This window comes from Meleagris gallopavo, chromosome 1, assembly GCF_905368555.1.
Source record: "Meleagris gallopavo chromosome 1, MGAL_WU_HG_1.1, whole genome shotgun sequence".
Classification (NCBI taxonomy): Eukaryota; Metazoa; Chordata; class Aves; order Galliformes; family Phasianidae; genus Meleagris; species Meleagris gallopavo.
The window spans coordinates 113,577,480-113,605,130 of NC_139404.1; the positions used below are offsets into that span (position 1 = coordinate 113,577,480).

Genomic DNA, 27,651 nt, shown 5'->3' on the forward strand with positions numbered 1-27,651 from the left:
CTGCAGAAAAGCATAACCTGACCAAATTCAAAAGCTCTACAGCTATTCTGGCATCAACATATGATATCTGAATTTGTTTATAAGCGTGTACATACATATATATATGTGTTGATACAAGTAAGTGATTTAGGTCACTTATTATCCCGTATGTATTCTGCTTGCCCAGCATTAAAGGGGCAGCTTACAGCTTTTTATGAGAATTTATGTCTTTTTACTTGGATTGTGGACTGTTAGTGGCACAAAAACAATTTACTTGATTCTGCGCTTTCAAGAGCCATTAACTGCAGTGCTGGATAGCACAAAAAATGCCCTCCTCCTGTCGGCCACATTTCCACAAGTGCAGGGAATTGCAGGACGAGGTGTTTACCACTCGATTACCACTTGACGTGAATGGAATTCCTCAGTCTATTGTTTCAGACACCAGCCTGAGAAGTACAGCTGTGGAGCCCTTGTAAAAGGAATGACTATCTTGGTTAAATATTGGCTGTGTTTCTCGACCTTCTCACTGAATGTTCAGACTGATTACATGAGCTGATTACATGTGCTCGGAAGGTAAGGCCAGTGAGCGCTTGCACAGATGGTCATCTAAAAGTGTGTCTCCAACAGCCTTCAGTGCAGCACAGCTATCAGCTATTCCCAGGCCTGCTCAGGTACTGGCAACAATGTACCTCTGAGCTGCTAAATTTAACATGAAAACTGCAGTGCTTCCCAGCAGGTTTGCTTTAATAAGTAAACTTTTTAAAATCTGAGTGAGGTAGATCTCCATTGCAGTGCGTTCTGAAGTGGAGGCAAACTTGGAAATGTAGACTTATCCCATGCCTACAAAGTTGGCAGAGAGGCAACATGTTACACTGGGCTGTCTTTAAGAAAAATGCATATTGCACACTTTGTTCACTTCTGAATGTAAAGCTTAGTTTTGAAGCAGCAAGTATGCAGCTACGCAGTCAAGCAAAGCTTTTACCTTGTACTACTGCCAAAAGAGAGACACATCACTTCTGTTCCTCCACTGCCCAGTTGGTCCCCACTCCACAAATGTGTGGAGTCATGGAGTAAAAGGGACCAGAGAATGATCCAGTTCAAAACTGAAGCTCCTTCTAATACAAGTTTCCTAATCCACAAACAGTACTAGCAGCAGCATTTGTGTGCGCATTGAAAACAAGACCTCTTCTTTCATCGTTAGTGCCAGCTTAGGTTAGCTGGACGTGCACTGCCTGTCAAACAAAAAATGAAGATCGCATCAGTTTGTCAGAAAACAGTTACTATTTTGCTTGGTAATCCACATGTTCTTGAAAATACTATGCAAAGTTGCAGGCAAGTGATTGTCCATCTGCATGAGTCTCTGCTGTACCAAGAAATGCTGAACTGGGTATTTATCCACTGGCTTTCTCTGGTATTATCTGAATATGTAGTGGGAAAAACTACATTTGGAGGCCAAAGCTCATTTCTGATAAAATGAGATTCACAATACTTGGCCCGTAATGTCTTAAAGAGAAAAGCCTTGCCCTTCGTCGAGGCATTGGCTGTTTTGTATGGTGCATATCATTCTATGAATTCTGAAAGATCCTAATATTCCTAAAGCCTTTTGCAGACTGTTTATGAAACTGGAAAATGACCTGTGAAGTGTAATGATCTCTTAGCAGTTTAACTGCAGGATGATCAAGCTCCTAGCACAGAAGCATTAAGCACCATGAGATTATTAGTTCTGGTTTATAACCGGTAAATACAAAACAGGTTTTGTCTGCCCTTGAGGTGTAGTGTACTGCCAGTTGAGCAGTGTCCAACAACTTAACATGAAGGGAAGACAATTCATTGATCAGGAGTTCTAAAAGAAGTTGCAAGAGATGGAAATTCAGATTCAGCTAAAATAAGGGGTTACTGTAATATCCGGAAAGCTGCATCATGTTCTGTTGTTTGGGTACCTCCTGCTACATGCAGATAGGCAAAATCCCACGTGGCAGTCGGAGTGCTTCCTGCAAGCACATCTGTCTCTGAAGTGCTGAGGTGACATTGTCCTGACCAAGGTGTTCTCCAGGATCAAGACTGGACGAAACTCATCACTTTCAACATTCTGTTATTAAATGCTCGTTTCAGCCATTTAATGTTTCTGGCTGCTGATGGAGTAGCTCTTCCAGGCTTTTCTAGGTGGAACGTGCCTCCACTGGGTTAGGGACATGCCGTGGGCTGCAGGGAGGCAGAGGAAGGGCTCCCAGTGACACCTGACAGCATTGCCTTCAGAGCAAGCCAGGCACAATTTCAGATGGAGGAGGCAGGTGTGAGGGGAAGATGGGAGCAAGGGCTCATCTACACATCCTCTGGAAAATTATTTTTTGGGGGTTTGTGTGAGGAGTCTGCAACAGATGGATTGCCAAATGATGAAATTGCTGTGTGTGGTACCACAAAACACTGCGTGCCTGCTTGAGGAGGTGCCCGCCATGCGTGGTCACAGTTACAACATGCTGTTTGTCAAACGCAGTGTAAGCGTAAGGCATAGAGATGTGAGGGCGTAGACGTAGCTAAGTGTCTTTTTACTTTTAAGGGGGTATTGTTTGTGATTAATCAGTGTTTTCTGCCTTATAGGCCTGCCTCGTCCCCTCAGCTTTCACACGATGATACTCATTCACGCATTGAACATTATGCTAGCAGGTATGAGACCAGCTGGACGTTAGGCAGGTCTTTCTCTAAACAATCATTTGAAAAATTCCAAACGCTGCATACTGCCTGAGTGGGGTCTGGGGATTTCTTCTCCAGGCTCTGGGATGCAGGGTATAACTCATTTTTGCTACTAACCAGCTTCCCACTAACTTGCATGCCAGGGTGTGTGTGTGCTTAGAAATGGCATCTAGGTTCCCTGGGGGGGTCTTTGTTAAGCTGTGCACTCAGTTTGCACAGGGTTTAATTACTCTAATGTAATCATACAATTCAGAAGAGCAGAAGTCTCCAAACTTTACAACAATCTCAACTGCCATTTTAATGTTAAGTAATTCACCACATGGATTACCACAAACAGGATCTTTCCTTGGTTTGGAGGATAAAAATCATTGGTATATTGCTGCTTCAGTTCTCTTCTCCACTTTCATACAGCTCTTAAGAACAACAAAATGGGTTAATTGCACAGATAGGAAAAATGACATGCTTCTCCACCGAGGAAGCAAATTTGCAAGGTTTGAGATAACGAATGTTATTGCAACCTCCTCATTCTGTCCCCCAGAATCATTTGATAATAGGATAATTCTTGGAATTATGCAGTATGTTTAGGAGGGACTAGCTGTTGAAAATGAGAAATGACTAATAATTTCAGTTCTGATGATGGCATTGCCAGGTATGAAACAATCTGTGTGGTCCCCTGGCACTTTAAGGCCTTTCTGTTCCTGTGGAATTAATTAGTCATGAGTTGAATAAAATCTCAGATCAAGAATTGAAAATCTGAAGAGATGAAAAGTGAATTTAGCCAGGTCATTGTAATGAAAAAGCAATTATTCATGATAGCTAATTGCAAAACCTTTTGATAATCAACAGAGAGTATAAATTCCTCTGGGTTTCAAATTCTATAAGTCATCAAAAACATCACACTCTTTAACTCTTTCAGGAATGTTAAAGCAAACAAGGTTTATGGGAAATGTAATTTATTTTAATGAGTCTGTTTGTTTTTCCACAGGCTAGCAGAAATGGAAAACACCAATGGTTCTTACCTAAATGACAGTATTTCACCTAATGAGAGCATGTAAGTAGGTCATTTTAGTATTTTTGACATGAATTTTCTTGTGAAGGTTAATAACTTGTAATGAAATTCTGTAGCACTCTGCACCACACCCAGTTCCATTTCATGATGAACTCTTGTTCTTTCAGTTTGTATAGTAGTGTCTGAATTTATGGCTTTAATACTGAATTTATGCAACAGATGATTAATGCTTTCAAAATAAAATAACTGATTTTCTCAAAAAAATTATTCAGTAAATACTTCCCAAATTACTTGGAAAAAAACATACATCATCTAATGTGTTCTAAGGAAAAAGATAAAAAGTTATCCCTTTTATCTGAACTGCAATTAATCGTGTTAAATTACTGTAAGGGCAGAATGTAAATCAAAAGTCTGTTGGGGCTGTGCTGAAAAATTTGACCTGTAAATAGTAGAAATATATTACAGGTATAAGCCATGAGGGAATCATCCTCACCACTATATATTAGAAATAGTAACCTTTAAGTTAGACATACCACTAACAGGCATTGGTTTTACTAATTTAAGTGTACAAACATATAAAATTAAAGGAATGTAGTTTGAAAATTTTAAAGAATGGTTCAGTGTGACGTCGTACTGAGACCTTTTTGTGGTTCTCAAACATGATATCTCATTATTTTCTTGAGTTCATTTGTTCTCTGAATTAAGTGGCATAGAGCCAGAAAACGAACTGTGAGTAGTATGATTGAACACAGGAGAGAAGTACGGAAGTCACTGTGGTGCTTGAAAATTAGGTCTTAGTTAATTGTCTGTATAGAAGTCATGCCACAAATTCCAAATCATTCAAATATTTTCTAAAAAATCTTTTTTTCTACAATAACCTCATGCTTTGCACAGCTTGAGGATTTCTCTGAAAATTCAGACAGAATCTTCTTAATGAGTTTGAATAAGAGTTCCTTTACAGCGCTGTACTGCCAATTTTCATTTGTAAATTCAGACTCCAAATCACTTGTAAGGATGTTTGTGAGCCAGTGAAGTGTTCACAGATAGTAATAAAATAGCTTGTTTCTGTGTTTTGAAATGCTTTCTCTTTTGGCTTGGTAGGATTGCTGCCAACTAACTTTGAAAGGAAATCAGGTGTAAGACCAAATAAGTTGTACATTGGTTTTACATTGTTGGTTCCCAGAGCAGAAAGTTAAACTGACACGTGAAAACTAACACATACACAGTGTCAGGGTAGTTTCAATCAGTTAATGAGCACTTTGTTTCCCAAACTGAATGTCACTTTTTAATTGTTGTCATTATATTATTACATATTTTCCCGTTGTTCTCATGAAAATATTTCAGTGCCCGTAGTCAGAAAATCATACATAAGCTGTATTGTTTTTATTACAGCTTCATCTCACTGATTGGTTCATTCTTTAGCTAATTAAAAGCTGTATTAATGTGATTAAGTTAATAACATAACCACTGATTGTCCAGCCTCTTCATTACTTAGTTTGTACTTTAAAAGTTAGAATAAATATTCTCTGTTTTGGAAGATATAAGAACCAGATTTAAATTGCAGTAAAATTAAAGCTCACCATAATTCACAAGTGTAGCTGAGTTTTCTTTGATGCCCTGTAGATATTATTTGCTGATGTTCTCATGGTGTTTGGCTTAACATTACAGTTAGAATGCCATAAATATGGAGACGTTGTTGAGGAAAAATAAAGAGAAAATGCCTGTATATACATGTACAAAATATTTTAATGTTTGTTTTCATCATAGTTATAAACACACATAGGTTAAAGATCACACAGGACAATGTCTTTGAAAATGGCATTATGCTGCAATATTTTTCGCTGTTAATTTGCTTAAGCTGCTTACAAATTCAGAAACAGACAAGCCTTTAAAATTTTGTTTAAAAAGAAGAAATTATGCTTGTGAAAAATTTAGTATTTCTCGTTTATGAACTAATAGTAATGTTCTCTGCATTGCTTTATCACTCCTGCAGTCTATAAAATGGCATCATTAACGTTTTCAGTAATAAAATGCAAAAAGAAATATTCTGAATTTTGAGCAATAACAGCCATTCCAAATGTCAGTTAAATTCTAAATTACGAAGGTAACAAGAAAAAAATAAAGCTAGACTGAAATATTTTGTTGTAAGTATTACCATAAAAGCAAGATTCACAATAGCTTTGTAGTTTTTTTCTGTGATTGGCTGGAGGTGTTGCTACCTTTCATGGCTTCTTACAGCTACTGCTGGTGTTAGCTGCGTAGCTTAGGGCCTGAATGCCATTCCTTAGAGCCTGAAAAATACATCCATTTAATTTTCTGAGCTGGTTAAGCTCTTCAGAACTCAGTTTGTTTTTTTCTCCCAGAGACTCTCTGTTTCAATTGCCTGATAGTTTCAAGGGCAATAAAATAAAGCAGTTGTTCACTTATATTAAATAGAATGTATTTATATTCTGAAAGTGTATATCACTTGTAATTCCAAAAGAAAAAAAAAAGCAACTCCTTGCTGAGAAATGGCATAATTTTGTTTTATTAAGTCAATATTTCTTTTATTTCACTCCATTTACAAGTTTATAGGGTAAAATAGGTAAGTATTTGGATGCCTTTATTAAATGAGTTCGTATAAAATAGATGCCTCTTCTTTTCTTGAATAACCTTTGTGGAACATAGATCAGGCAGGATAAGATTTTTTCTCGAGCAGATTTCAAATTTCACTTAGGCAAAAGAGGAAAGCTGTGATTGTCAGCCAAACTATGCTTTAAATATGTGAGAAGCAGAGGGGAAGAGAGGTCGGTTCTACAGAAGGGGAAAATTGCCATAAACTAAGTTGAACATTTGAGTGGATTTTGTTTTAAGGTATATTGCTCTGCTTTTTACGAAGAATTCAGTGAATTCCTGTCTAAGAACTACGTGGTTTATCCTCCTTTGTTTTCCAGTGATGATGAACACTTGTTAATCCAGCACTACTGCCAAAGTCTGAACCAGGAATCCCCCCTGAGCCAGCCCCGAAGCCCTGCCCAGATCTTGATTTCTCTGGAGAGCGAAGAAAGAGGTGAACTGGAGAGAATTCTTGCAGATCTGGAAGAAGAAAATCGGTGGGTTACAGTCAGCTGTAGTAGTGATCGTCTGCACACTAAAGATACAAATGGGAAGAGGGAAAGCTAATAAAATCCCTGCTCTTAGAATGTCCTTTAAATTAAATTCATTCTATTAAGTCTACCTAAGCCATTCATGGTTTTCCCTCTGCAAGTGAGATGATGAGGCTGAAAAAGCGTCATTATTAACTCATTCCTATGTTCACTGCAGTGATGAGTCAGCACTGAACCTTCAAAATGATGAGCTGCAAACAAATGTATGGGTCACTTAATATCCTTGTAATTATGGTGTCACCTCCAACAAGCTCTGCTAGTTGTGTTTCATAGCGTTTCCTTCTGTTCCACTGTTTCCTTTACTTCCACGATAGTAATGAGCTTCGTACCAGACTTTGCTGCTAATTGAATAACGGGTGTGTTGGTTTTTGCACTCCAGTTTGGAAAAGGCAGAGGGAGGTTTATGGAAAGACTTGCATTTCTCAGAAAGGATATGTGAAGTTCTGAGAAGACTTCAGTTCATTTGGAATAAATAATCTGTGTAATAACTGCTATTCATCTAGATAGAATTCATCCTGTAGCATTTTTAGGGATAAAATAAGTTGTAAAGTTGCATTTACTTCAGAGAAAATGAGTTACTTCACAGTAACTAAAATGTGGATCCATTTTTCTTCCTATTTCTTTGGTTTTATTTTTTGCCATTTCTTCAGCCTTTCAGTACCAAATATCATTTAATGCTCCTTCTAATTTGAAGTTTAATTGAAATTGCCTTCATTGATCAAAAAAAAACAAAACAACCCCAAATGATTTCTTGCAGCATCACAACACTGCAGTCCCAATTCTACGGTACACCGGAGCCGTATGCCATCAGCATAAAAAACTGGTAGATCTTGACATTGATAGATTAATAGTTGCAACCAAGAACTTCTAAAATCAGAATGTAAGATAAAAATTATTAGATCTACAGAAAGCACATTTTGTTTGCCTTCTCCTGTCTTCAGCTTTTATGGTATAGGATACTGGCATTTTCATGCTCCTTTTTCTTGTTTCTGCAAGAGCAAGATACTTTTGTCTTGTTTATGTTGAGGGTGTAATGCAGTAATCATTTACCTTAGGAATGTCAAGGAAATAACTGCAAGAGTTGGCAGTGCTATAGATCTTTTCTCCATGCAGAAGTCTTCTTTTGATGCTAGTAATCAATTATAGTGCCTCCATCACCCCCATCATCTCTATAAGACTGCGGCTGGGACTTGGTCCCAAAGAGCATAGCCTGGACTTGCAGAACAACTTGAGTTGATTTTAGGATTTAGAAACCTGAAATAAGCTATCTGTCACCTAGAATAGGAGGAAGATGTAAATCTGCCTTGTGCTTCCTTCTGGACTTGCATCAGCTAATCCCCTGAAGATTAGGTCTGTATTTCTGTATGATGCGCTTCAGCCAGGAAAAGAGAATAGCCTCTTGTGCATAAATACCAGTTTTTATTTTCAAATAGATTTTTCTCAATACATCTCCAGAGGCAGGAGTAATTAATATACCTAGTAGTTTGTTTCACACAGGTTTTTTTCATTAAAGTTGAAATTTGCTATAAAAGTTACTTAATCCACCATTATTTTCTCATGCCCTTCTGTTTCCAGTAGTGTTGCACCCTCTCTGAATCAAACTACAAAATCTTCAGGCCATGTCAAGCGTTAGATCAAATTGTTAAGTCTAGCTGTTCTCTGTGAGAAATCATTAGCAGTGAAAAGACTTGGAGAAATGTTTAATCCTGCCTGAAAAAAAGCTGACATGATGTCGGACAGACCCCTGTCCAAGCCCCACCTCTTCTTGAAAATGCTGACTTCCCTTACTCTGTGGATAGTCCATTAGTAGCTGCAGTGAAGTCAAATTTGGCTTGTCCAGGTGTCATTAAAGTTGAGGATAAGGCATTGTTTGAAGCTTCTTTCCATCTGTTACTTAAGTGTTCTGCAAAGTTAATAAACAGGAGACTGAGAAATGAAGAGGAACAGTCAAGAACTTATATTTTTCAGGAGGATTTGGGAGAACGTACAGGATCCTCATAAGGGATGAGGAAAAGGTTTGGGACAGAAAACTTAGTAAACAAAGCCCTTCTTCAACAAACAGCAGACAGATTTTTTTGGAAGCTAATACATTGTACATAAAGCCCAAGTACTTTTTAATTTGGGGGAGAATCAGTATTTTAAAATAAGCCATTATACTTCACATTTTCAGGACTTGTGTATTGAGAAGTATTAGGTAATTGATACAATAGAAATAATAAGATAGCTTAGTTTTCAGGGACATTGATGTTTCAAACTGCACCAGGTAAGTGATTCATGGAAGAGCAAAAATTGGAATGCTCTTCTGTCTGTATTCAAAACACGTTGCTCACTTGGAAATCAGGATGACTCTTCAGGCAGCCTAGTTTTAAATTAAAAAATGGGTATGTGAACACTAATGTTACCTTGAGTTACATAACTGAAAGTTCTAAAAAATTGCTTTGGGAAGTGTGTGCCTTAAATTTTAGTATTAACCTTACTTAATATAATAACCACCAATGAGGATTAATACATTCGGAGATAACAGAGGAGATTTGTACTTCAAAAATACCTGTTCTGAGGTTTGCCAATACAACAAGAGCCATAAAGTTTAAGCAAGACTATAGTTTGTAGTCTGCACATTTCTGCTATTAGAGGCTTAGTTCCTAGCTGGATGCTGCCACAAGCAGGTTCTGCTTTTATGGATGATTCAGGTCTAAAAGCAACAGGGATGAAGAGGTCTGCTTCTTCAGGGCAATGTGGAAGACTCATTGCTGCGATTTTCATTTATCATGACAAAATCATGACTTTTGTTTCTGCAGACGTCTTTGCAAACTTCTATAAATAACTTGTACTTAAAATAACGAGGCAGAAGCTTAAAAGAGAAGAGGTTGTTGCTTTTTGTCCTGATAGATTGTCACACCAAAGTGACTGATTTTATATAGGAAACTGATTCCTGTCACAAAAATAAACCATTCAGACAGGATCACTCAGGAGCCATTCATATGCTTACCTATCTTTAAAAAACGGTTTGGTTCCTTTAGATCTGTCTTTTCTAGTCTTTCTCCTATGAGTCTGTTCAAAAATGTTTGGCTCTTAGAAAGGTAGTCAGCAAACTGTGATATATTCCTTGTATCACCCTGCTTCTGGTGGATTAAAGCGTGTTCTTCATGTTACTTTTAACAGTAATCTCCAGGTAAACATTGTTTATTATCGTAGCATGTAGACTTGGTGAATCTCTTGCTGGAAACAGGGCTGAATGTGTTGCAAATCATGTTATAATTTCCTAGTCCTCTGTCCAGCCTTAAGGTGACTGGACTGTTTCATTTTTGTTGTGAATACCTCAGGTCTTGTCACTGGAGCGCCTTTCCTTCCTGGTTCTGAGCTAAATGTGATGCTTGTTCCTGGGAAGGTACATGGCTAGAAGGCAAGCAGTGCTACATAAACAGTCATCTTTTCATGCCTGTACTGACAGAAAATTTGTTGCATACACTTCTGATAGATTCTGACAATGAGGATTTAGCTCTCTCTGCTGTGTTATTTATTATTGTATAGTTAAAGTCAGCATATGCGTTCACTTCTCAGCAGCTATTGGGAAAGTTGCACTAAGTACCAACAAGAAGCAACACTAAAATATTCAAAACACTTCATTGTCATTCTGCTTTTTCTTCTGCTCTTCACACTTTCCTACTTTTAAAAAAGCCCTTCTCCGTTTTGCTTCTTGTTTTTATTTTTCCTCATCTTGTTTGAGCTTTTTATAAAATCCTGACTTCCGCTTGGTTTTCAGTTGCAATTTCTGCTCTCCAGACATTTCCATCTTGATTTGATGAAGGCTCTTTGAAATTGAAAATTTGAGATTTGATTTTGGACAGTTTTAAAAGTTCTGCTGCCTATTTTGAATTCTTCTGAAATGTATTATCCAAATTATAAACTAACCTAGCTGTGACACACTTCTGAATCCTTTTATTTTATTTTGTGGTGGTTTATTTTTTTCAATTCCAAGGACCTCTTGTTAGATATTAATTATTTATCTAGTAGAATTTTGAGATCTTGGTGCTTTTGTAGTTGCAATATGACTGCTGTAAATAATTTATACCTAAAACTTGACTGTTAAATAATTTATATTTGCTAAAATCTGAACATTTTGGAGAATAGTTTCAATTGGCAAAACTGTTTTATTTGAGCATTAGCCTTCAGACTCACGCTTAGTTTTACATCACACTGAATATTGTGATAAGATCTTGGTGTATCCAATAGACATAAAGTAATCTTGCCGTTGAAGACAATATTGCTATATAAAACAAAACCACAAACACTTATAAAAATGCCCAAAAGAACATTCTGAAATTTAAGAGTGAATATATTTCCATAACAAGCAAGATGGGACTTTATGTGTCCATCTCTGGCAGTGCACGACATAGATTATGTGAATGTACCATACTAGCATTATAAGGACTGCAAGATTTTGCTACAAGACAATCTCAAAACTTTTTGCAAATAATTCAAATACTTCTATGTTCTTTTAGTGATTTAAAGAATTAATGTTTCCTAATAGTTTCATTGACTCAGTCCCTCTAATACACTTCTGTAAAAGGGAGACTTCTTTACTGTTCTCTCATTAATTTCCCAGCTCTTAGGTGTACTCTAACAAGAACGTCTCCAGGCTGAGCTTTTTGCCTTTCCTTTGCTTTTCTGACTTGCACTGGAAGCCCAATGGGCTGTGAGCCACTGGAGAAGCAATGACATGCCAAATCTCAAAGCTGCCATTTTAAAGCAACTGTAGTGTTCCTCCAAACCTGACTGGCCTCCTTGACAAAGTTATTTCTGTGTAGTTGCCAGTAGCCAGAAAGTGATGTATTTCTAAATATGCTGTGGCTCCTTTTGGTATTTATTTTGGCACTGAAAAAGTGGAACTAGATCTTTGGAATGTGAAGCATCATAAGTACGCAGTGGCACTCTAATGAGGAATAGAGGTAGGCAGTTCATTCACCCGCTTTGTCTATTTCTTCAAACCACTAATTTTCTGTTGGCAGATGAAGAATAACCTGAATTCACAAATTTTCAATTGCCTCTGAGAGGAATACTCAGCAAATGGGGTCCGCTAGGATTTCTCTCACCAGGCAATTAATCCTGCCATTGATAGATGTGATTAATAACTCATGAGCTCTTTACTACCCATTTCTTTCCAATTGCATAAATCAAGGTTACATTGCATACTTCCCCTGTTATTTTTCTTCATGAATGCTTGAAAGAGGTGCGAGCATTGTTAATGAAATCTATTTTTTTTTCTTTGTCTCTTTCTCTTACTGAACTATAATACATTTTCCCAGTGATCAGAAGATGCATTAGCTTTTTTTGTTTGTGACATCTAGTTGTGAAAGTCATCCAGTGAGGCTGGATTTCTGAGTATTGCCAGTCATTGCTCAGTCACATTCATTTACAGAAGATCATGCTTTCATTTCTCCTTTCTCTTTTATGCTGAAAATTTAAGACAGCACCTTTCCTCAGGACACAGATGTTGTCTTCTGAGAGCTGTGGACACTTCCTTGGATGCCTGGCTTGCAGCAGCATTTCTGTTTCACCACATAGCTTAAAACTGTTCCAGAGGTGAGAATAAAAACAGATTATTCTCTCCCCAAGGAGGTTCTTAGAGCAACTTTCAAATGATTTCTTTCTTTCTGACATTCGAGCTTTTTTCCTCTATGTAAATACAATTCCCTGTATGTTAGATCTCATGCAACTGATAAATTTGGATTCCTCTGTTTGGATAATGTGCGGTATCCTTTACAACAATTTTTTTTTCCTGTAGCATTTCAGAAAGAGTTTTAGACTATTCTATATCAAACATGAACACATTTTTATCTGAATTACTCTTTGATGCTCAGTTGTTCTTCAGTCCCATAGTTACTGGAGGGACTTCTCTGTCTTGATACTTGAAGGCATAATTGTAGATTCTTTGTAGCAGTGATTATGTTGAGGTATGACCAACTGCATTTGTTTGGTTTCCCTTAGGGTGACAGCAAATCTTCTGCTATATGGCACTTTGAGATTTTCCAAGTCTGCTGCTTGTAGAAAATTGCTGCCTTATGTATCTGTGAAACTCCTCACAGGACATTAATAGCCACAGTCTACAGACTTTGTGAAAAACAAACTTAATGATCAATAGTATGTAAACTTTACAGTGCAGTAGGATTCTGCAATACTGTTGTCTTTCTCATTCCTCTTCCTTTTAGGATTTTTATTAATTATTCACCAGTTCATTCAGCTAGCAGTATCAGAAAACATTAAGTCTCATGAAGGGCAACACTCATTACAGCCCTTCTTTCTTTCTTTCAGATATTTTTGTGGACTTGGAAACTACTTAAAGAAAAAATCTTTTTTTTTTAAAACCTGTCTCATTTGGAAGCAAATAACTAACTTTTTTAGCATCTTCTTAATTTGCCATCCACAGGTTTTTCTCATTTGGCAGTTATTTAGGACTTTTTATAGGAGAACCTAAAAAAAAACCCTTTTCCTGAAATCAAATTTTTATAGCTATTCACAGAATAACAAAAAAAATACATAGATTATGTCTAACAGCAGCTGTTGAGTTTTCTCCATAGTCTCTTGTCCACTCCTTGTGTGGGCTTTAGAGAAGGAAAGAGATTCTGAGTTGTGGGCCAACCTGAAGATAGGAAGAATCGATGAATCAATGCCTTTTCTTTCTTTTCTTTTTGTTCTTTTTTTTTTATCTTTTTTTGGCTTCTTCTGCAGAAGAGAGGCCATGCGAGTGGGACATCCCTGAGGGATGGTGTCCTGGGGATTGTCACTGTCCCAAGTTAGGGTGCATCCACCATACATTTGCCCCGGGACAAAAGTGCAATATTTGAGGAGCAGTCAGCAGTCTGTCTTTATCCTCAGCATTGTTTCATTGTCCAAGTGACGCTGCTCTGGTTCTTGTTCTGGTCACAGAAAAGTACCTTCAGGAATGTTTCCGAGCTTAATAATCTTTACTGGGGGGTTTCTGAAGTGCTATTTAGACTTCAGACCGAAATGTCAGAGTGCATTGTGGTTTGCAGGCAAAACTGGAAAAAGTGTCTTATCTCACAACCTCAAGTAAGAGCAAGTTGGGAAAAAATGAAATCTGGGTCACTGCTTGTGATGAGTAAGCAGTTAGCAGCCTACCATCTATGGAGCCATTTCCCCCCCTCTGGGAAGCAGTAGAGAAACATCAGAACAACAAAATCCCAGAGCAGGTTATTAGGCCTCTCGTGCTTTTCTACTATCAGGTACCGTTTTTCCATTGTTGGATTGTTAACCCCAATAAGGTATATATGTTGTTATAGATCATAATAATCTATGGAGAGTTTTACTGGAGTGAAACTGGAGTTTTATGCAATAGAAAAATGAACTTAGTAGTGTCATAACGTCACAGTAGACTGCAGCACTGTAGATAGTCCAAACTAAGGTGGAAATTAAAGCCCCTTGAATTAGCGAAACATAGCGCAGTTTAATTTTAAAGCTAGACTATAAATGCAATTGCACATATAAAGGAAGGAGAATGATGTGGCCTAATTAATGAGAGCAGAGTCGCAAATGAACTCTTGAATTCTGTGGTTTGCTCTGAATTTTTTAGTGTCCTTTTTTTCTTAATTTTCTCATCTGTGCAGTGGATAGGTTGGGCAGGTGGTATAAGCTTTGATTAGTGTTTGTTAAGTGCTTTGATTGCTCTTTTAGCACTAATTACTACACTAATGTATTTGTGTTTGGTAGTGCAGAGGCAATCCAACTTCTACTAGCAACCATAAAATGCAGAAAGCTGAGGACTGAACTCAGGACATGTTGTACTGAGCAGAACGGTGTCTGGAGCCCCGCCAGCCTTCTGCTTTATGTGCCCTGGAAAGGAATTAATTTTGAACTCTCATGACACAGAGAGCCTTTAGGCAGTACTTGTATCACAGTTCCACAGTCTGTTTGCTGTGCACAAATCTACGAGGTGTAATCCCACATGGATTCGGAATCAGCAGAATCTAAGGCAGATGCTGGAGCTGAGCCTCTGTCTCTCTGCTTGCTGCAGGTATCACATCACAGGAGAGGAAGACCATTCCGACTGCCTGTGGCAGAGGGCAGCGTGAACAATGCTATTCTGCTTGGTAAAGCTTTACTTCTCTGTCACTTTTCAACAGAAACTTGCAAGCGGAGTATGACCGTTTGAAGCAACAGCATGATCACAAAGGATTATCTCCACTGCCGTCCCCACCAGAGATGATGCCAGTTTCTCCACAAAGTCCTCGCGATGCTGAACTTATTGCAGAAGCCAAACTGCTTCGCCAGCACAAGGGCCGCCTGGAGGCCAGGATGCAGATTCTGGAGGATCACAACAAACAGCTGGAGTCACAGCTGCACAGGCTGAGGCAGCTGCTGGAGCAGGCGAGTCCTCAGGCCTTTTCTGAGATCTCTGTGGAGTGATTTTCCAAACAGGGTGTGAGCTGTTGCCCATAATGATAGCATACCACAAAATCATATCTGTAGAGACTAGTCAGCAAAAAATGTTAAATTGTTCAAAATTGACTTCAGGAGGCAAGGTACAATCATGTTTCGGTGTTCTTATCTAGTCTTCTCTTTTATTCAGAATTTAAATCAATTGGTTGTGTGGATATACTTAAAAACAAGCAGAAAATTGTGTGTATTCACGGTATAAATAAAAAATACGGAGATACTTATGCAACTGTATCAAACAGTTAATAACAATTTCTTCTTTTTTCCCTCAATTTTCAGCCACAGGCAGATGCCAAGGTGAATGGTACAACACTATCATCTCCTTCTACCTCTTTGCAGAGGTCAGACAGCAGTCAGCCAATGCTTCTTCGTGTAGTTGGCAGCCAGACTTCAGAAACCATGGGTAAGATAACAAAATTCAGATTGTCATAAAAAATAGTTACAGTCCCATTTTCCAGGAAAAAAAAAATCTTTAAAGGCAGAAGCTTTTTTGCTGCCTTGTTAGTTCAAGTGAAATGAAGTAGACATTGACATTTGCAATAGTCTTCTTGGCTCTTTACATTTTCATTGTGGCTCAGGCTTTTGGATTTGATGATGATGCACACAGTAGCATAGATATTTTGACTTTAAATGCACAGATCAGTCAGGGCTTGAATTCTGAAAACAAACATCACAAAGAACCTAGTTAAGTGTTTTATTCAGATTGACATTCAGCTATTAAGCATAACACGGCTGATTGAGATGTACATAGTATTAATTAGGACAAAGAGATTAAATGTATGATTAATCATCCCCACGTTAACTGAGGTGATGGTATTTTTAATATGTCATTGCTTGAGCATTAGGATAGAGCTGTCACTCTCCAGCAGCTCGTGTAGTGTCTCTTCTAAGTAAATGTCACATGAGATGTAGAATAAGGTTAAATAATAAGATGCCATGAATAGAGATTGGAATTGTTATCCAGTGTTCTGTAGCATTTTCCTGATTTCCTGTCTGTTTTATAATTAGTGAGTGTTTATTAGCCAGTGGGAGGGGTTTTCTGTTAGTGAAATGCAGTCATCCATTGCAGCATCTTTAAGTAAGAGTACTTAAATTACTATAGCAAGATAATATTTGAAATTGGAAAATAGCATTCAACTTCATAAATATAAATGTATTAATGTACATCCAAGAGAGACTTTTGGGGGAAGTGGAAGTCTTAAATGGAAGCTTTTCTCTTTACTATGGTTAGAGAAGAAGTCTGTCACAGAGAGAAGTGGAATGGAAAGAAATGTTTTGATTGGTCTGAAGTACCATAGTTATGAGAGATGCAACCTGTGAAGGAGTTCTGTCTTCCCTCCTGAGTGTGGGTGGAAATGTCAACTTGTACTAGTATCAAACAAGATGCATTCTGTAGGCTCTACCACCAAAAAAAAGTGAAATAAATCGTAGGAATGCTTAAGTTAAAGACTGGGGACAAGAGTACAATGACAGATAATGGGAGTTCCATTTCATTCCTTCTGTAATTATGTTACTAGGGAGTAAATATTTTGCTGCAGAGTAATTTTCAGTGGCTTACTGAAGAAATGTCATGAATTTCATGACACTAAGTATACTAATTAAAAAGTCTTATAGTTTCATATTTTTTCCCTTAGTAGGCTAGAAATACAATCATGTACTTCCTTTCATTTTACTTGATCTAAAATAATTCCCATTTAATATGTGAGACTGGAATTAATTAATGTGCATATAATCATATTAGCTGCTGAAGCTTTTTTTTATTTGAAACAGATGTTTAGACATGAAATGGGTTTTTTTCTTCGTTTGATTGAGACAATATGTGGAAGAACAGAGAGGTGTTGAATTGTTACCAGTACGATCATACTGAGACTCAGCAATGCAACAGGGTCAGCAGTAAGGAACAGTGTTTATAAAAAGAATTACTAATCACAGCTGTTGCTGTCACCTTTCACACCAGAAAGCATCATTGCTAATTTGAGAGTTTTTTCAAAGCATAACTTAAAGTATTCTGAAATTGTGAATGGAACCAGAATAAATAATGCTTTCATATGAGAAGCTTGCTCCCAATAAAGAGGGATAATTTTCAAGAAAATGCCAAGGATCTATAGGTCTCTAAAGACAATGGCATAATACAGTGGTAGCTTTTATATATTTTTGTTTCTGACAGGAAACCCATCTCTCTGTTTTGTGTATCTCTGCTTTCTCAGGGAAGTATTAATGTAAAAAGCTTTCCGCCAGTGGTATTGTCCAACCTTTTAGTGAAAGCAGCAACCCACTCAGAGCTTAATTTGCAAATCCCTTGATAAACAGACAGGCAAGTTGAAAATCTGAAATGGGAAGGTCCTAATCTTTGACTTTCCTCTCCAGTAATGTAGTGCTAATGGAGACTCCCTGAGCCATGAAGCTCTGAACCAAGAGGTTGTTGCTGAACTTCAGTTTATTCATGTGCCAAAATTTGTGATCCACCCAGCTCTCCATGCTCTTTACAGAAACACAAATAGGGAAGACCAGTTTGAGTGGAGAGGTAATGAACATCTGAAAATTTCTTGGCTGGTGTCTTGTGTTATTTACAAGAAAGTGCTCAGAAAAATCATCCAAATGGGAAGGAACAAACGAGCGCATTTTAAGTAAAGTTATAGCAGTCTTGAGGGTAAATACGGTTCAATTTATAACAGCACTTACCACGATATTTGGAATTCCATAACTGTTGCCAGTTTGTCTAAGGCAGTTGTTGGCCATGACAGCAGAGCTACTTCCCTCTTCTTACAATCTTCAATTGTCTTCTACACGTATGCTCACAAGGCTTGGGTAGATGCGGTAAGATCTTGCTGTAAGTTTCCACCTTAGCATCCAGCAGAGGCTGGAAGGACCTTCATGTTGCTAAGGCACCTCTGTTGATGTAGCACTTGATGCAGAAATAGCTCATGATGTGAGTTGAGTGTTACTGGCTTGTGAACCCAACACCAGTAGAAAAAGCTGTACAAACTGCAGCAGTCTCAGCAGCTGTTTTTCAAACCGTTAATGGAATATGAGTTATGTGCTTCTTGCAAATGCTTTACCTCGCTTTGTTACCAGTAATTCTTGACCAGTAAGTCTTTTGAAACTTCTGGCCTGAAGTGAGGCCAGCACTAATCCAAGTCATAAGGAATACATACAACTGTGAAGTGCTCCTTTAGCAGCATCTCTTTTAGTAGACTTCACGCTGATAGTGTTTAAAGAATCTTAAGGCTAACAGCAAATTACATTATTTGTTACTGAAGTTGAGTAGGGCAAGGCATAATAGAAAAAAAGACCCTTAAGTCATTTTCAAAATAAGGATGTACCTCTCTGTGATTATTACAAAAGGCACAATTGTTTTTGTATTTTGGTAGAGATAAAAGAAATCTACTAAAAGAGGATCTCACTGAAAGTATCATTTAGGTATATTCTCTTTTTAGGTGTTTTATTCCTATGAGAGGCAAGGAGTTTTACAATAAAATAAACAGATTGATTGTAGTTATTGGAAACCACAACTAAAATAACTCCAGTTAAAATAAAATATATTGAATTTCCCATTAAGCTACTGCCCTATGATCAGGTTATAGAGATTATTCAGTGGGAGAGATGTGTTTCGCTTTATTAAACTGCTGCTAAACCCTTTTAAAGTACAATTGAATGTTCTTGGAGCGCCAATCTGATGCAATTAAACTGTCAGAAATATTAATAGTGATGCAGATGAGAATCTTGGTTTCTACTGACTTAAGCAGCTAGGCAAAGCAGCACTAATGTGCATCCAGCACTGTTAGAAAGCTGCTCAATAGCAGCACTCACAACAGTAGTTTCTTTTACCATTAATAGAATAAGAGATGCTGAAACGAGGAGCCTCATCTATAGAACTAAATGTTCCTAGCAGACATTTTGCCCCACTTCTTTTACCAGAGCAGGTTATTTGTTAAATTTCTTATTACAAATTTAAATCAGGGTTAATTGTGTTAAATCCATTTAATTTTCCTTAGATCCTTAAACTTGAAAGAAAAAAAAAAAGCGAGAATAGTAAATAAAATCCAAATTGGCAATTTTCATTATGTAGTAAGCAGAGAATGTGGCTAAGTCACTGAGCATTGCTTTATGAAGGACGTATGCAATAGTGGGATGTTAGCATATGAGTTCATAGTAGCTTCAGTGCAGTGGTCTGGATCTGCTTTCCAGGCGAGGACGACCTGCTCAGCCCTCCCCAGGACACAAGCACAGGTTTGGAGGAAGTGATGGAGCAGCTTAACAACTCCTTCCCCAGTTCCAGAGGTAAGCCCTGCTGCTCGGGAGCATGTGCCAGTGGAGGAGGGCATCACTATCTTGTAAACAAGTTGTGGATGTTCTGGGCAGAGTGGAAGTTAAAACTGCATTCTCTTCCTTCATATTTTCAGGTGTTTGGGTTTTGGTTTCCATTTTTTTGCTGTTACTTTTTTTTATTTTACCAATTGCTGTAGATAAACCTGTCCCGTTTAGAGTGGAGAAGCAACCTGCCCCTCCTTTACCTTAAGGTACGTCCACAGCTTGATAAGTGGATGAAACAGCATCCTCTCCAACTCTTGTTTCCTTAGCTTTTTATTCTTCTCACTTTTGGCTGTGTTCCTTTTCTCACAGCTTCTCTCCTTCAGGCTGTCCCCCTTTCCAATTTATGTCAATACATCCTACCACGTTTTTCTTCCTGCCTTTTTCCAAGATGAACATGCTTCTAAATAATATTAAACTCTAAATCAAAATTCTTGACCTTGTAGCATGTAAGTTCAGAGTGACAGAGGAAAAACAAGTGGGTGATTTGTTTGTGCAGCGGAGGCTGTGTACATCCACAGCATTTCTTTCAGTGCCTCTATTCTACTCATTCCTGTTGTTTGCTCAAGGTAGACATTTGTATTTTTTGGAGCTTGTTTTTTCACCAAGGAGGGATCTTATCTGAGTCCAGCTGAAATACAGGAGAGGGGATGTGCAGGATGTACCTGTAGAAGTTAAGAAGGCTCAGACATAATCCTCTTGGCAGAAGGATGTCTCAATGTCTATTGATACTTGGTTGACTGGGTTTCGATAGGGACGTAGACTGCCTGCAGGAGCTCCCTTAGATACCATTCTTGGCTAACTAGGAATAGAAAATAAAGATTTTTATTTTATTAGTGAGAAATGAAAAGTTCAGTGGTAAAAATAACAGAACATGCATACTAGTGGAAAAAAAATGGAAATTTTTAGCAATAGTTAATATTTTAGTTCAAAAGCTAAGCTGTAACTTTACATCTCCATTCTGTTGTTACAGAATGTGGTGATTTAAATGTGGAGAATTAATATATTTCCTGATTTTATTTCTCTTTTCAATAACTATATTAAAAGTGTGTTAAAAGAGATTGCAAGAAATATATTCTTTGTGAAGAAACAACAAAGAAAAAGTGGCAAAGTATTTGCTGGGACAGTCTCCTACTGAGACAGATGAGAACAAATCAGAATTAATATGTTTAGATAACAATTTATTTTCACAGGTAGTGCTGATTCAGAGCTATTTTCCTGCTGCTTATAAATGTGATATCTATTTTTCTATCCTTTGCTTGTACAGCAGAAAGACTGCTCCACAATACTTGGCCTTTGTAGACTCTATAAGCTCTCCTGTCCCTGAAATAATATATCACTCATATCAAATTTTCTAATACACAGCTTCTGTTTGTTCCTTGTTTTTCTGCTTGACTAGCAGCAGTAAAGGACAAAATTATTCTCTAACAGAGAGAGTCTGACAAAATCAGAGTTCCTACAGACATTTCTCTTGGACCTGACCAAACCAATTTTGGGCTTTGTAAGAGCCTGTCTCTTCCCCTCTCTTTGGCTACCCAGTAAGATTAGTTCATGTGGGAGAAAAAGTTGTTCGCTTCTTGTGACTTATTTGACAGTTTGGGCTAAAGAGATCAGGGATGTGTTTCATCATCTTACTTTGTTCTTTATTTTTTATGCATTTGCACTAATGTTAGGTTTGTATAGTTGCTTTTTGATTGAAGAGTAGGGAAAGTAAAGCCATCCGTGGAAAAAAGTAGTTTCTCCCACAACCAATGCAAATGGCTTTCCAGTCACTGATACATAAGGCTACTGAAATTGTCAATTCTGCTGAGACTTCACGCATACTTCAGTAATGGAGTTTTCTTCTGCTTCACTGTAATGATTAACTGATATTTTCAGTTGACTATCATGATACTGCATAAACAAAGCTTACATCAACTGATACTTTGCCACAGCCAGGATTAGAATGTAATTATAAGATGGTACCATCCATGTGCAGGCAGCTTCCACAGGTTTCTGGGATCCTACTTGTAATTTACAAGACTGGAGATGGGGGAAAAAGAAGCAGAGCTGATTCGTTTCAGCTCTGCTGAATTGAGGGCCATTTTGCTGTTGAGACGTGCAAATCTGTATCTCTGTATCACTATATCTATAGTGGCAGAGCAGCCTGAGAAGGCAGCATAAGATAAGGATTCAGAAGTGGTGGAAGTGCTATTTTATTTCTTTACACGACAGGCAGCATAAAATCTCAAGCCACTTGTAGATATCCAGGAAACAAGACAATAAACTCAAACAAGCAACAAGCACAAATCTATCAAGATTAATTTTTCTTACGTTAATTCTTTTATTTTTTTAAGTAGACTTAAAAAATTATCCGATGCAAGAACCACAGTCATCTTAGTTTGGCTGTCAGAGTGCTTTCTGACACAGTAGCTCGTGAAATATTATTTAAAACTTGAATTCAAACCACGTGGATTAAATGCAGCCGCTTGGAATGCATACCATCTCTAAGAGTTCAGGATAGCTGGATGATGGATTAAATGTGCAAGGTTGACTAGGATTTGAAATAACTTTGTTTTTTTTTCTATACTAATGTTGTAGAAAGAGCATTCTGCTATGATATTAATAGATTATGCAATTTCAGAAGAGCTACAACGGACATAATGCACACAGTAAAATTTTCTTAGTCTGAAAGAGAAGAGAATAAAAAAATGAAATCCAGGAAAGAAAAAACATTCTTCCAAATAACCTGAAATTGGAATAAATGAAGGAAATCTGGGGTTATAATAGAAGCCTGGGAAGTTACTGTCAATACATTAAACAGGATATTGCTTAATAAAGCTTTTATTTTGGCCTTCTGAAACAAAGCAATAAATTATATCGTATTGGTTAATTTTCAGTCACCTGGAGACTGATTTGTTTTGATTATGGTATTTACCAAACCTTTGCTATATATTGGTTCTCTGAAAGAGACATCAAGGTTTTTCATCATGGCATTTGTTTTGAATGTATTTTAGAAAACCATGCATTAATCAAATTATGTCACAGATCTTCACGAGCAGATTTCAGATGAAGTAACCTGTATTCCTTTGTACCTTTTATAGGTGTTTGGTTTCTTCACTTTAACCTCTTGGCAGTTTTTAGCATTTCCTAAGTAGCGCAGGACCTCCGTGCTCTTCGCACAGCTGAAAGCTTTGTAGGTGCTGAAAGCCATTTGATTTCTGTGGAGGAAAATGTTGCTGAATACCTGATGATTGCTGTCCCTAAGTAGTTTTTCTTTACTTGAAGCCTATGATGTTTCCCATCCATTCCTGCTTTACTTTGCTGCTCCCAGCAAATTCACAACTGCTGCAGCCGCTCTAGACAGCTGCTGTGCTAACTCATAACAGATGTCAAAGTCGGAGGTCTGACATTTAGTGGAAATATACTATTAAATACCACCTCAGTGGTTTATTTGACCCTGCTAGATAGTGGGCCACAGAGGAAAACATTTTCACACTGTGTTCGTGCCCAGGTGCCTGAATCTCCTGGAAAGTCTTTTGTAATTAGAAAGTAAGATTGGCAGGGTAGTATTTTTAAAACCAAATTCATTTCTCCTTCAACACTGAGGACAAAGAGTTTGCATCACTGTAGATGGATCTCACAGTGGAGCAGACTATTTTGTAGTTATGGTTTTGTGGCAAAAGCGTATTTGTTAGTGAAACTCAGAAGTGAATTTCAGGACAGTTCTTGAGTTACTGAACTCAGTATGAGTTCCCCACGATGTCAGTGCAGAGCAGTGCTTGTGGAAGTGGGTGCAATGACATGGTTAGAAATGAGAACCGTGGTGGCTTCAAAGAGCTACGAGGCTGTGGCATTACATGGACACCTCTAGAGAGGAATCAGCACTCACAGTATTGCCTAATACAGATGTTTTCTTGTGCAGTAACATTACAAGATCCCACAACATTAAATAAATGGCACTAAGAATAGCATAAGTTATGCTTTACTTTAATCTCGTTCACATAGAAGCATACCAGACACATTCTTTTCTCTCAGTCTTGCATCAGTCAGCCTCTGTTGCTCTGGCATGAATGGGATAATGTTGTAAGTGGGACTAGCAGCTTTGATCACTGCAAATAACAGAATTTTTCTTATTCTGGCAGCTAAACGCCTCATCACTCAGACTTTTCTTTCCACAATATACTGAATCAGAAGAATACGCTGGAGTAATTGCACTGTAGGGAATTCTGGAAATACTCTTCCAGTTGAGCTAGCTTGGCTCCTTCTGGAGCGTATTCCCCCCTGTCTGTGCTGTGGTCCTACATAGCACATCACTTGGCCCCTGTGACTGAGATTCCTTATGGCTCTTTTGGGGCAGAGTGCTGTAGTGTACGAAGCAGCTGAGCTGTTCTGCAGAGTTCTGCAATAGTGATGTGGAGGGCTAGATCCTTTCTGACATTGAGTACTCCTGATGTAAACTAAGAATATATTAATAAATGTCACAACACTTCAATCCACTTCTATTTTAAGAAAAAAGTACTGTTTGCAGATCTCTCCTCTCTACAGCCTGCCCCTCTCCCGCATTCTGTGGACGAGAAGCAATTCAGTGGGTGCTTTGCGCTCTGTGCTTTGATCTAAAACTGCATAGATGCATGAGGTTGCTGACTCTTTTTCTGCTCCTAGTAAAACACTTGCAAACTTAGTTATCATATTCTTTCCCTGCCTTTCTACTGCAGGTCGTGATACCTTCCAAAACTTGACAGCAATTAGGTCTCTGTTATGCTGACCAGTGTCTTCTCTCTCACATTGCTTTCTCTCCCCCTGTTGTCTCATAACGTTCACAATTACATTATTTACAGCAGCTCTGGGGCAAAGATCGTTCTCTTTCTTAATCTGTATCTGCCTTAGAGACTCTTCTGCCTAAAACTTACGGTCTGGTAGTACCAGTGCTTCAGGAATGTACCAGTAGCAATGGAATACGGCTTCTGGAGATGGCCAGTGTTTATTGTCACTGGACATAGAATGGGTACAGGGGGAAGCATTTCGGCAGTTGATTTGCACCCAGCTTTCTTTTTTTTAAAGCAAAATACATCACAACAAGTGTTTGAGAAGAATCTGTTGGATCAAAGTGTGACTTCTAGGAAGGTTCGTAAGGGACATCTTTTCAGCTGAAGTCATTACTGACTGCTCGGTTTTGTTGTTGCAACTTAAAAGTGCTGAGAAACTTTCCTTTTTTTTCCTTTTTACTTCATTTTTCTCCTTCTTTGTGCCTTTGCTCTCTCATTGCTAAATGCATGCGAGTCGACTTGTTGGAAGTACCTTCTCTAGTACATTTATCCTGAATGTGAGAATAGTAATATTCTGTCTAATGGCTTCAGGTATAAAATGTGTGTGAGTACACCTGTGTGTATATATGAGCGTATACATGGGTACATTGCCTACATACATACACATACATAGGCAATAATAAAATGAAATATGTTTAGATAAAATAATTTTGAAGTTGGATAAACATGGTTTTATCACCAGTGCTAATTAGAAGAAGTACACAAATTGAAAAAATGTGCATGCCCAGAATATGAATCAGATTTTCTCTTTCATCTTTATCCTCAGCTGAAAGGGCTGTGTGTTGGTTTTAGTGCTTTTCTCAAGTGTTTTTGCTAAGTTAAAACCAAACAGCAGATTACAGAACTGTTCTTGAATAAAACAGCTCAGAATTGCCAGTGGATTTCAGTGTACTTTCAATCTTTGTTTAAAGCACAAATAGTTATTTTATATTAAGTTCCTAAATGGAAACTGAAGTGTCTTTTACGGTATGAAGAATATATTCATGTGTGTGTTGTGTGTTTTTTTTTTCTTTTCTGATATTTCTTCCACTTCCTCTCTCTGTTCCTAAAGGAAGAAATGCCCCTGGAAAGCCAGTGAGAGAGGTTAGTGAGATGCAAGCTCACTGCCATGGCTTCTGTTTGTCACATCTTGCTTTCTGTGCCCAGCATGCGTGTGACAGCAGCACGGTTTGCTTGGGTTTGTTAAAGGGTGGGGATTGTCTTCTTGTGGTTTTAGTTTTGTTTGGTTTTGCTGAGTGCATTTCCCACGTGTGCTCTAACAGCAGCGTACCTCTCAACTTTCCACAGAGACAGCGTTAGCCCAGGAGTGTGCCTTTTCCTCCTGAAGACGGAATTCAGGGACAGGGAGGAGAAAGCAATACGTTGAAAGTAAACCTTTGTGTGACAAATGTGGCCAGCAAAAAATGCTCCTGTAATTGACTTACGTTCTGCTTTTCCTGTGTGTAAACAAAACAGAGAGACCCGTGTCCCTTACTGTTCTGTTTACATACTTGCAGTTTTATTTACGTCTGTGTGCCAGTATACCAACCGTGAACTGCACTAATTAGATATTCTATTCTTCAACACAGTGAGAGTTGAGAGGTACAAGAGATTCAGGTGTTTTAATTTACTGATATACTGTTGCACTATGAAGAACGCTACTAACATTCACCAGATCCACAGTGTTGCTTTCAGTGAATGGACAGTGGTTTTCAGTGGGCACGTTGGAATGGTTGGTTTGATGCATTTGTACGTCGTTAAAGAAAATGTGTTGTCATAGCCCCTTTTAAAGTATTTCCAGAAAGCCTTTACTTTCTCTTCTGTGGAGCTGCTCTTCACTCTCCAACCAGAGACAGTGTTTTCAAAGATGAATTCTCAGGGAAAATCGTTATTGAAGATAAAATATTCAGGGACCGTCTGAGTGCAGTTGCAGGTAGCTGTGAGATGTCCTTTCCTATGAAGCAGAGTGAGCTCATGAAAATGCACTATACTGGGTGTTTGGCTGAGCTCTTGCGAGCCCCCAGTCACCCACACGCTAGACTGGGTAAGCCAGGATTTGTTGTGATGTGATGTCTTGAAATACAGCAGTTCTCTGCATTTGCTGTAGTGGCTTGCATGGGTATTTGGAGGAGTGAGATCCTCGGTGCAGATTACATCTGCCCTCAAAGGTCAGGTCCTTTCAAATGAATGAAAAAGAGTGCTTGGCATGTCATCAGTCTGCACCAGTTCAGAAATGGTGTGAAATTGATATCCAGCCCTTCGCATATGGTCTGAGAATTGTTCTCCAGATCAGCAAAACAGGTTGTTGATTTCCATTATCCTCATTCATATGTATGCGTATTGTGCAGAAAAAGGAGAAGGTTCTGCTGCTGAGGACATTTGATATGATTAACAATATGAAGGTAGAAAAATGGCCATGTTTTTACCTGCTTGCATTCTATCAGCATAAGCCTAAAAGCACTGACTTCTTCAATGAATTGCATACTGCCCTCCAGTTGTGTTTGTGCTCACTGATGATTCCAGAGAGTGCTTTAGTAACTTGCAGAGCTGAATATAAAGCACAGTTCTCTGCGTGCTTGTGGAGTATATGAGGTAAGTTACAGAACAGCTTTTACTTTATGCATGAATCCATTTGTGCATTGTCAGATCATGCAATTTTAAACCCACTCGGCCAGGTTTTGATCCCATTTTGCACATTAGGTATTGTCTTCATGTGTAATCCCATGGATTTCCTGGCATTAACTCAATATGAATAAGGGCATCAAAATTCAAGCCACCAACAAGAAAGGATTTTTCTTTTGTAGGGAAAGGGTTAGAAGTCTGTGCTGCTGAAAAGAGACCGTGCTGCTCTGGGCTTTCTTAATTTACGTTCTGTCCACTCACTGGAGGCTGAGTACTCCACGTTTATTTCTGTGACAAGCTGTACTGGGAGATTGATATTCAATTACTGTGCCCTCACCCAAGGGCCTTAATTCCAGTATTGCCTCTAAAGCAAATTCAGCAGATATAGAGCACATCATTCTGTTTGTGACCAGAAATGATGGAGCTACTGTCTGCAGAAATAAGGATCTCCCGCTTTCAAAGCGAACACTCTTGTATTAGTATTCCCTCCATTTTACAAGTATCAGCTAATACTCTCCTTGCCCACTTTGAGCGATGCTGCTGCAATTGAAAGACCGCAGTAGTATTTTTCTTAAATAACATCTTTCAATTTTTTAGTGCCTACAGCATGGATAAAACCTCTTCAGCTTTAATGTAAAAATAAAAATAAAAA

General features: G+C 38.2%; 1 protein-coding gene across 15 annotated transcripts in view; it reads left to right on the plus strand.

Annotated features, from left to right (window-relative positions):
- Positions 1 to 27,651, plus strand: part of DMD (dystrophin) — a 1,154,126-nt gene that overhangs the window by 1,119,013 nt on the left and 7,462 nt on the right. For 6 of the 15 annotated variants that reach the window (XM_085210252.1, XM_085210268.1, XM_085210314.1 and 3 more), the window contains 8 exons: positions 2,578 to 2,643; positions 3,656 to 3,721; positions 6,613 to 6,771; positions 14,967 to 15,210; positions 15,559 to 15,682; positions 19,468 to 19,560; positions 19,683 to 19,799; positions 25,450 to 25,481. In XM_085210252.1, coding sequence (XP_085066378.1) covers positions 2,578 to 2,643; positions 3,656 to 3,721; positions 6,613 to 6,771; positions 14,967 to 15,210; positions 15,559 to 15,682; positions 19,468 to 19,560; positions 19,683 to 19,798 — 868 coding nt within the window. In that variant the 3' untranslated portion in view covers position 19,799; positions 25,450 to 25,481. The remainder of the gene's footprint in view (positions 1 to 2,577; positions 2,644 to 3,655; positions 3,722 to 6,612; positions 6,772 to 14,966; positions 15,211 to 15,558; positions 15,683 to 19,467; positions 19,561 to 19,682; positions 19,800 to 25,449; positions 25,482 to 27,651) is intronic. The other 9 variants (XM_085210281.1, XM_085210294.1, XM_085210308.1 and 6 more) reach the window with 7 other exon arrangements.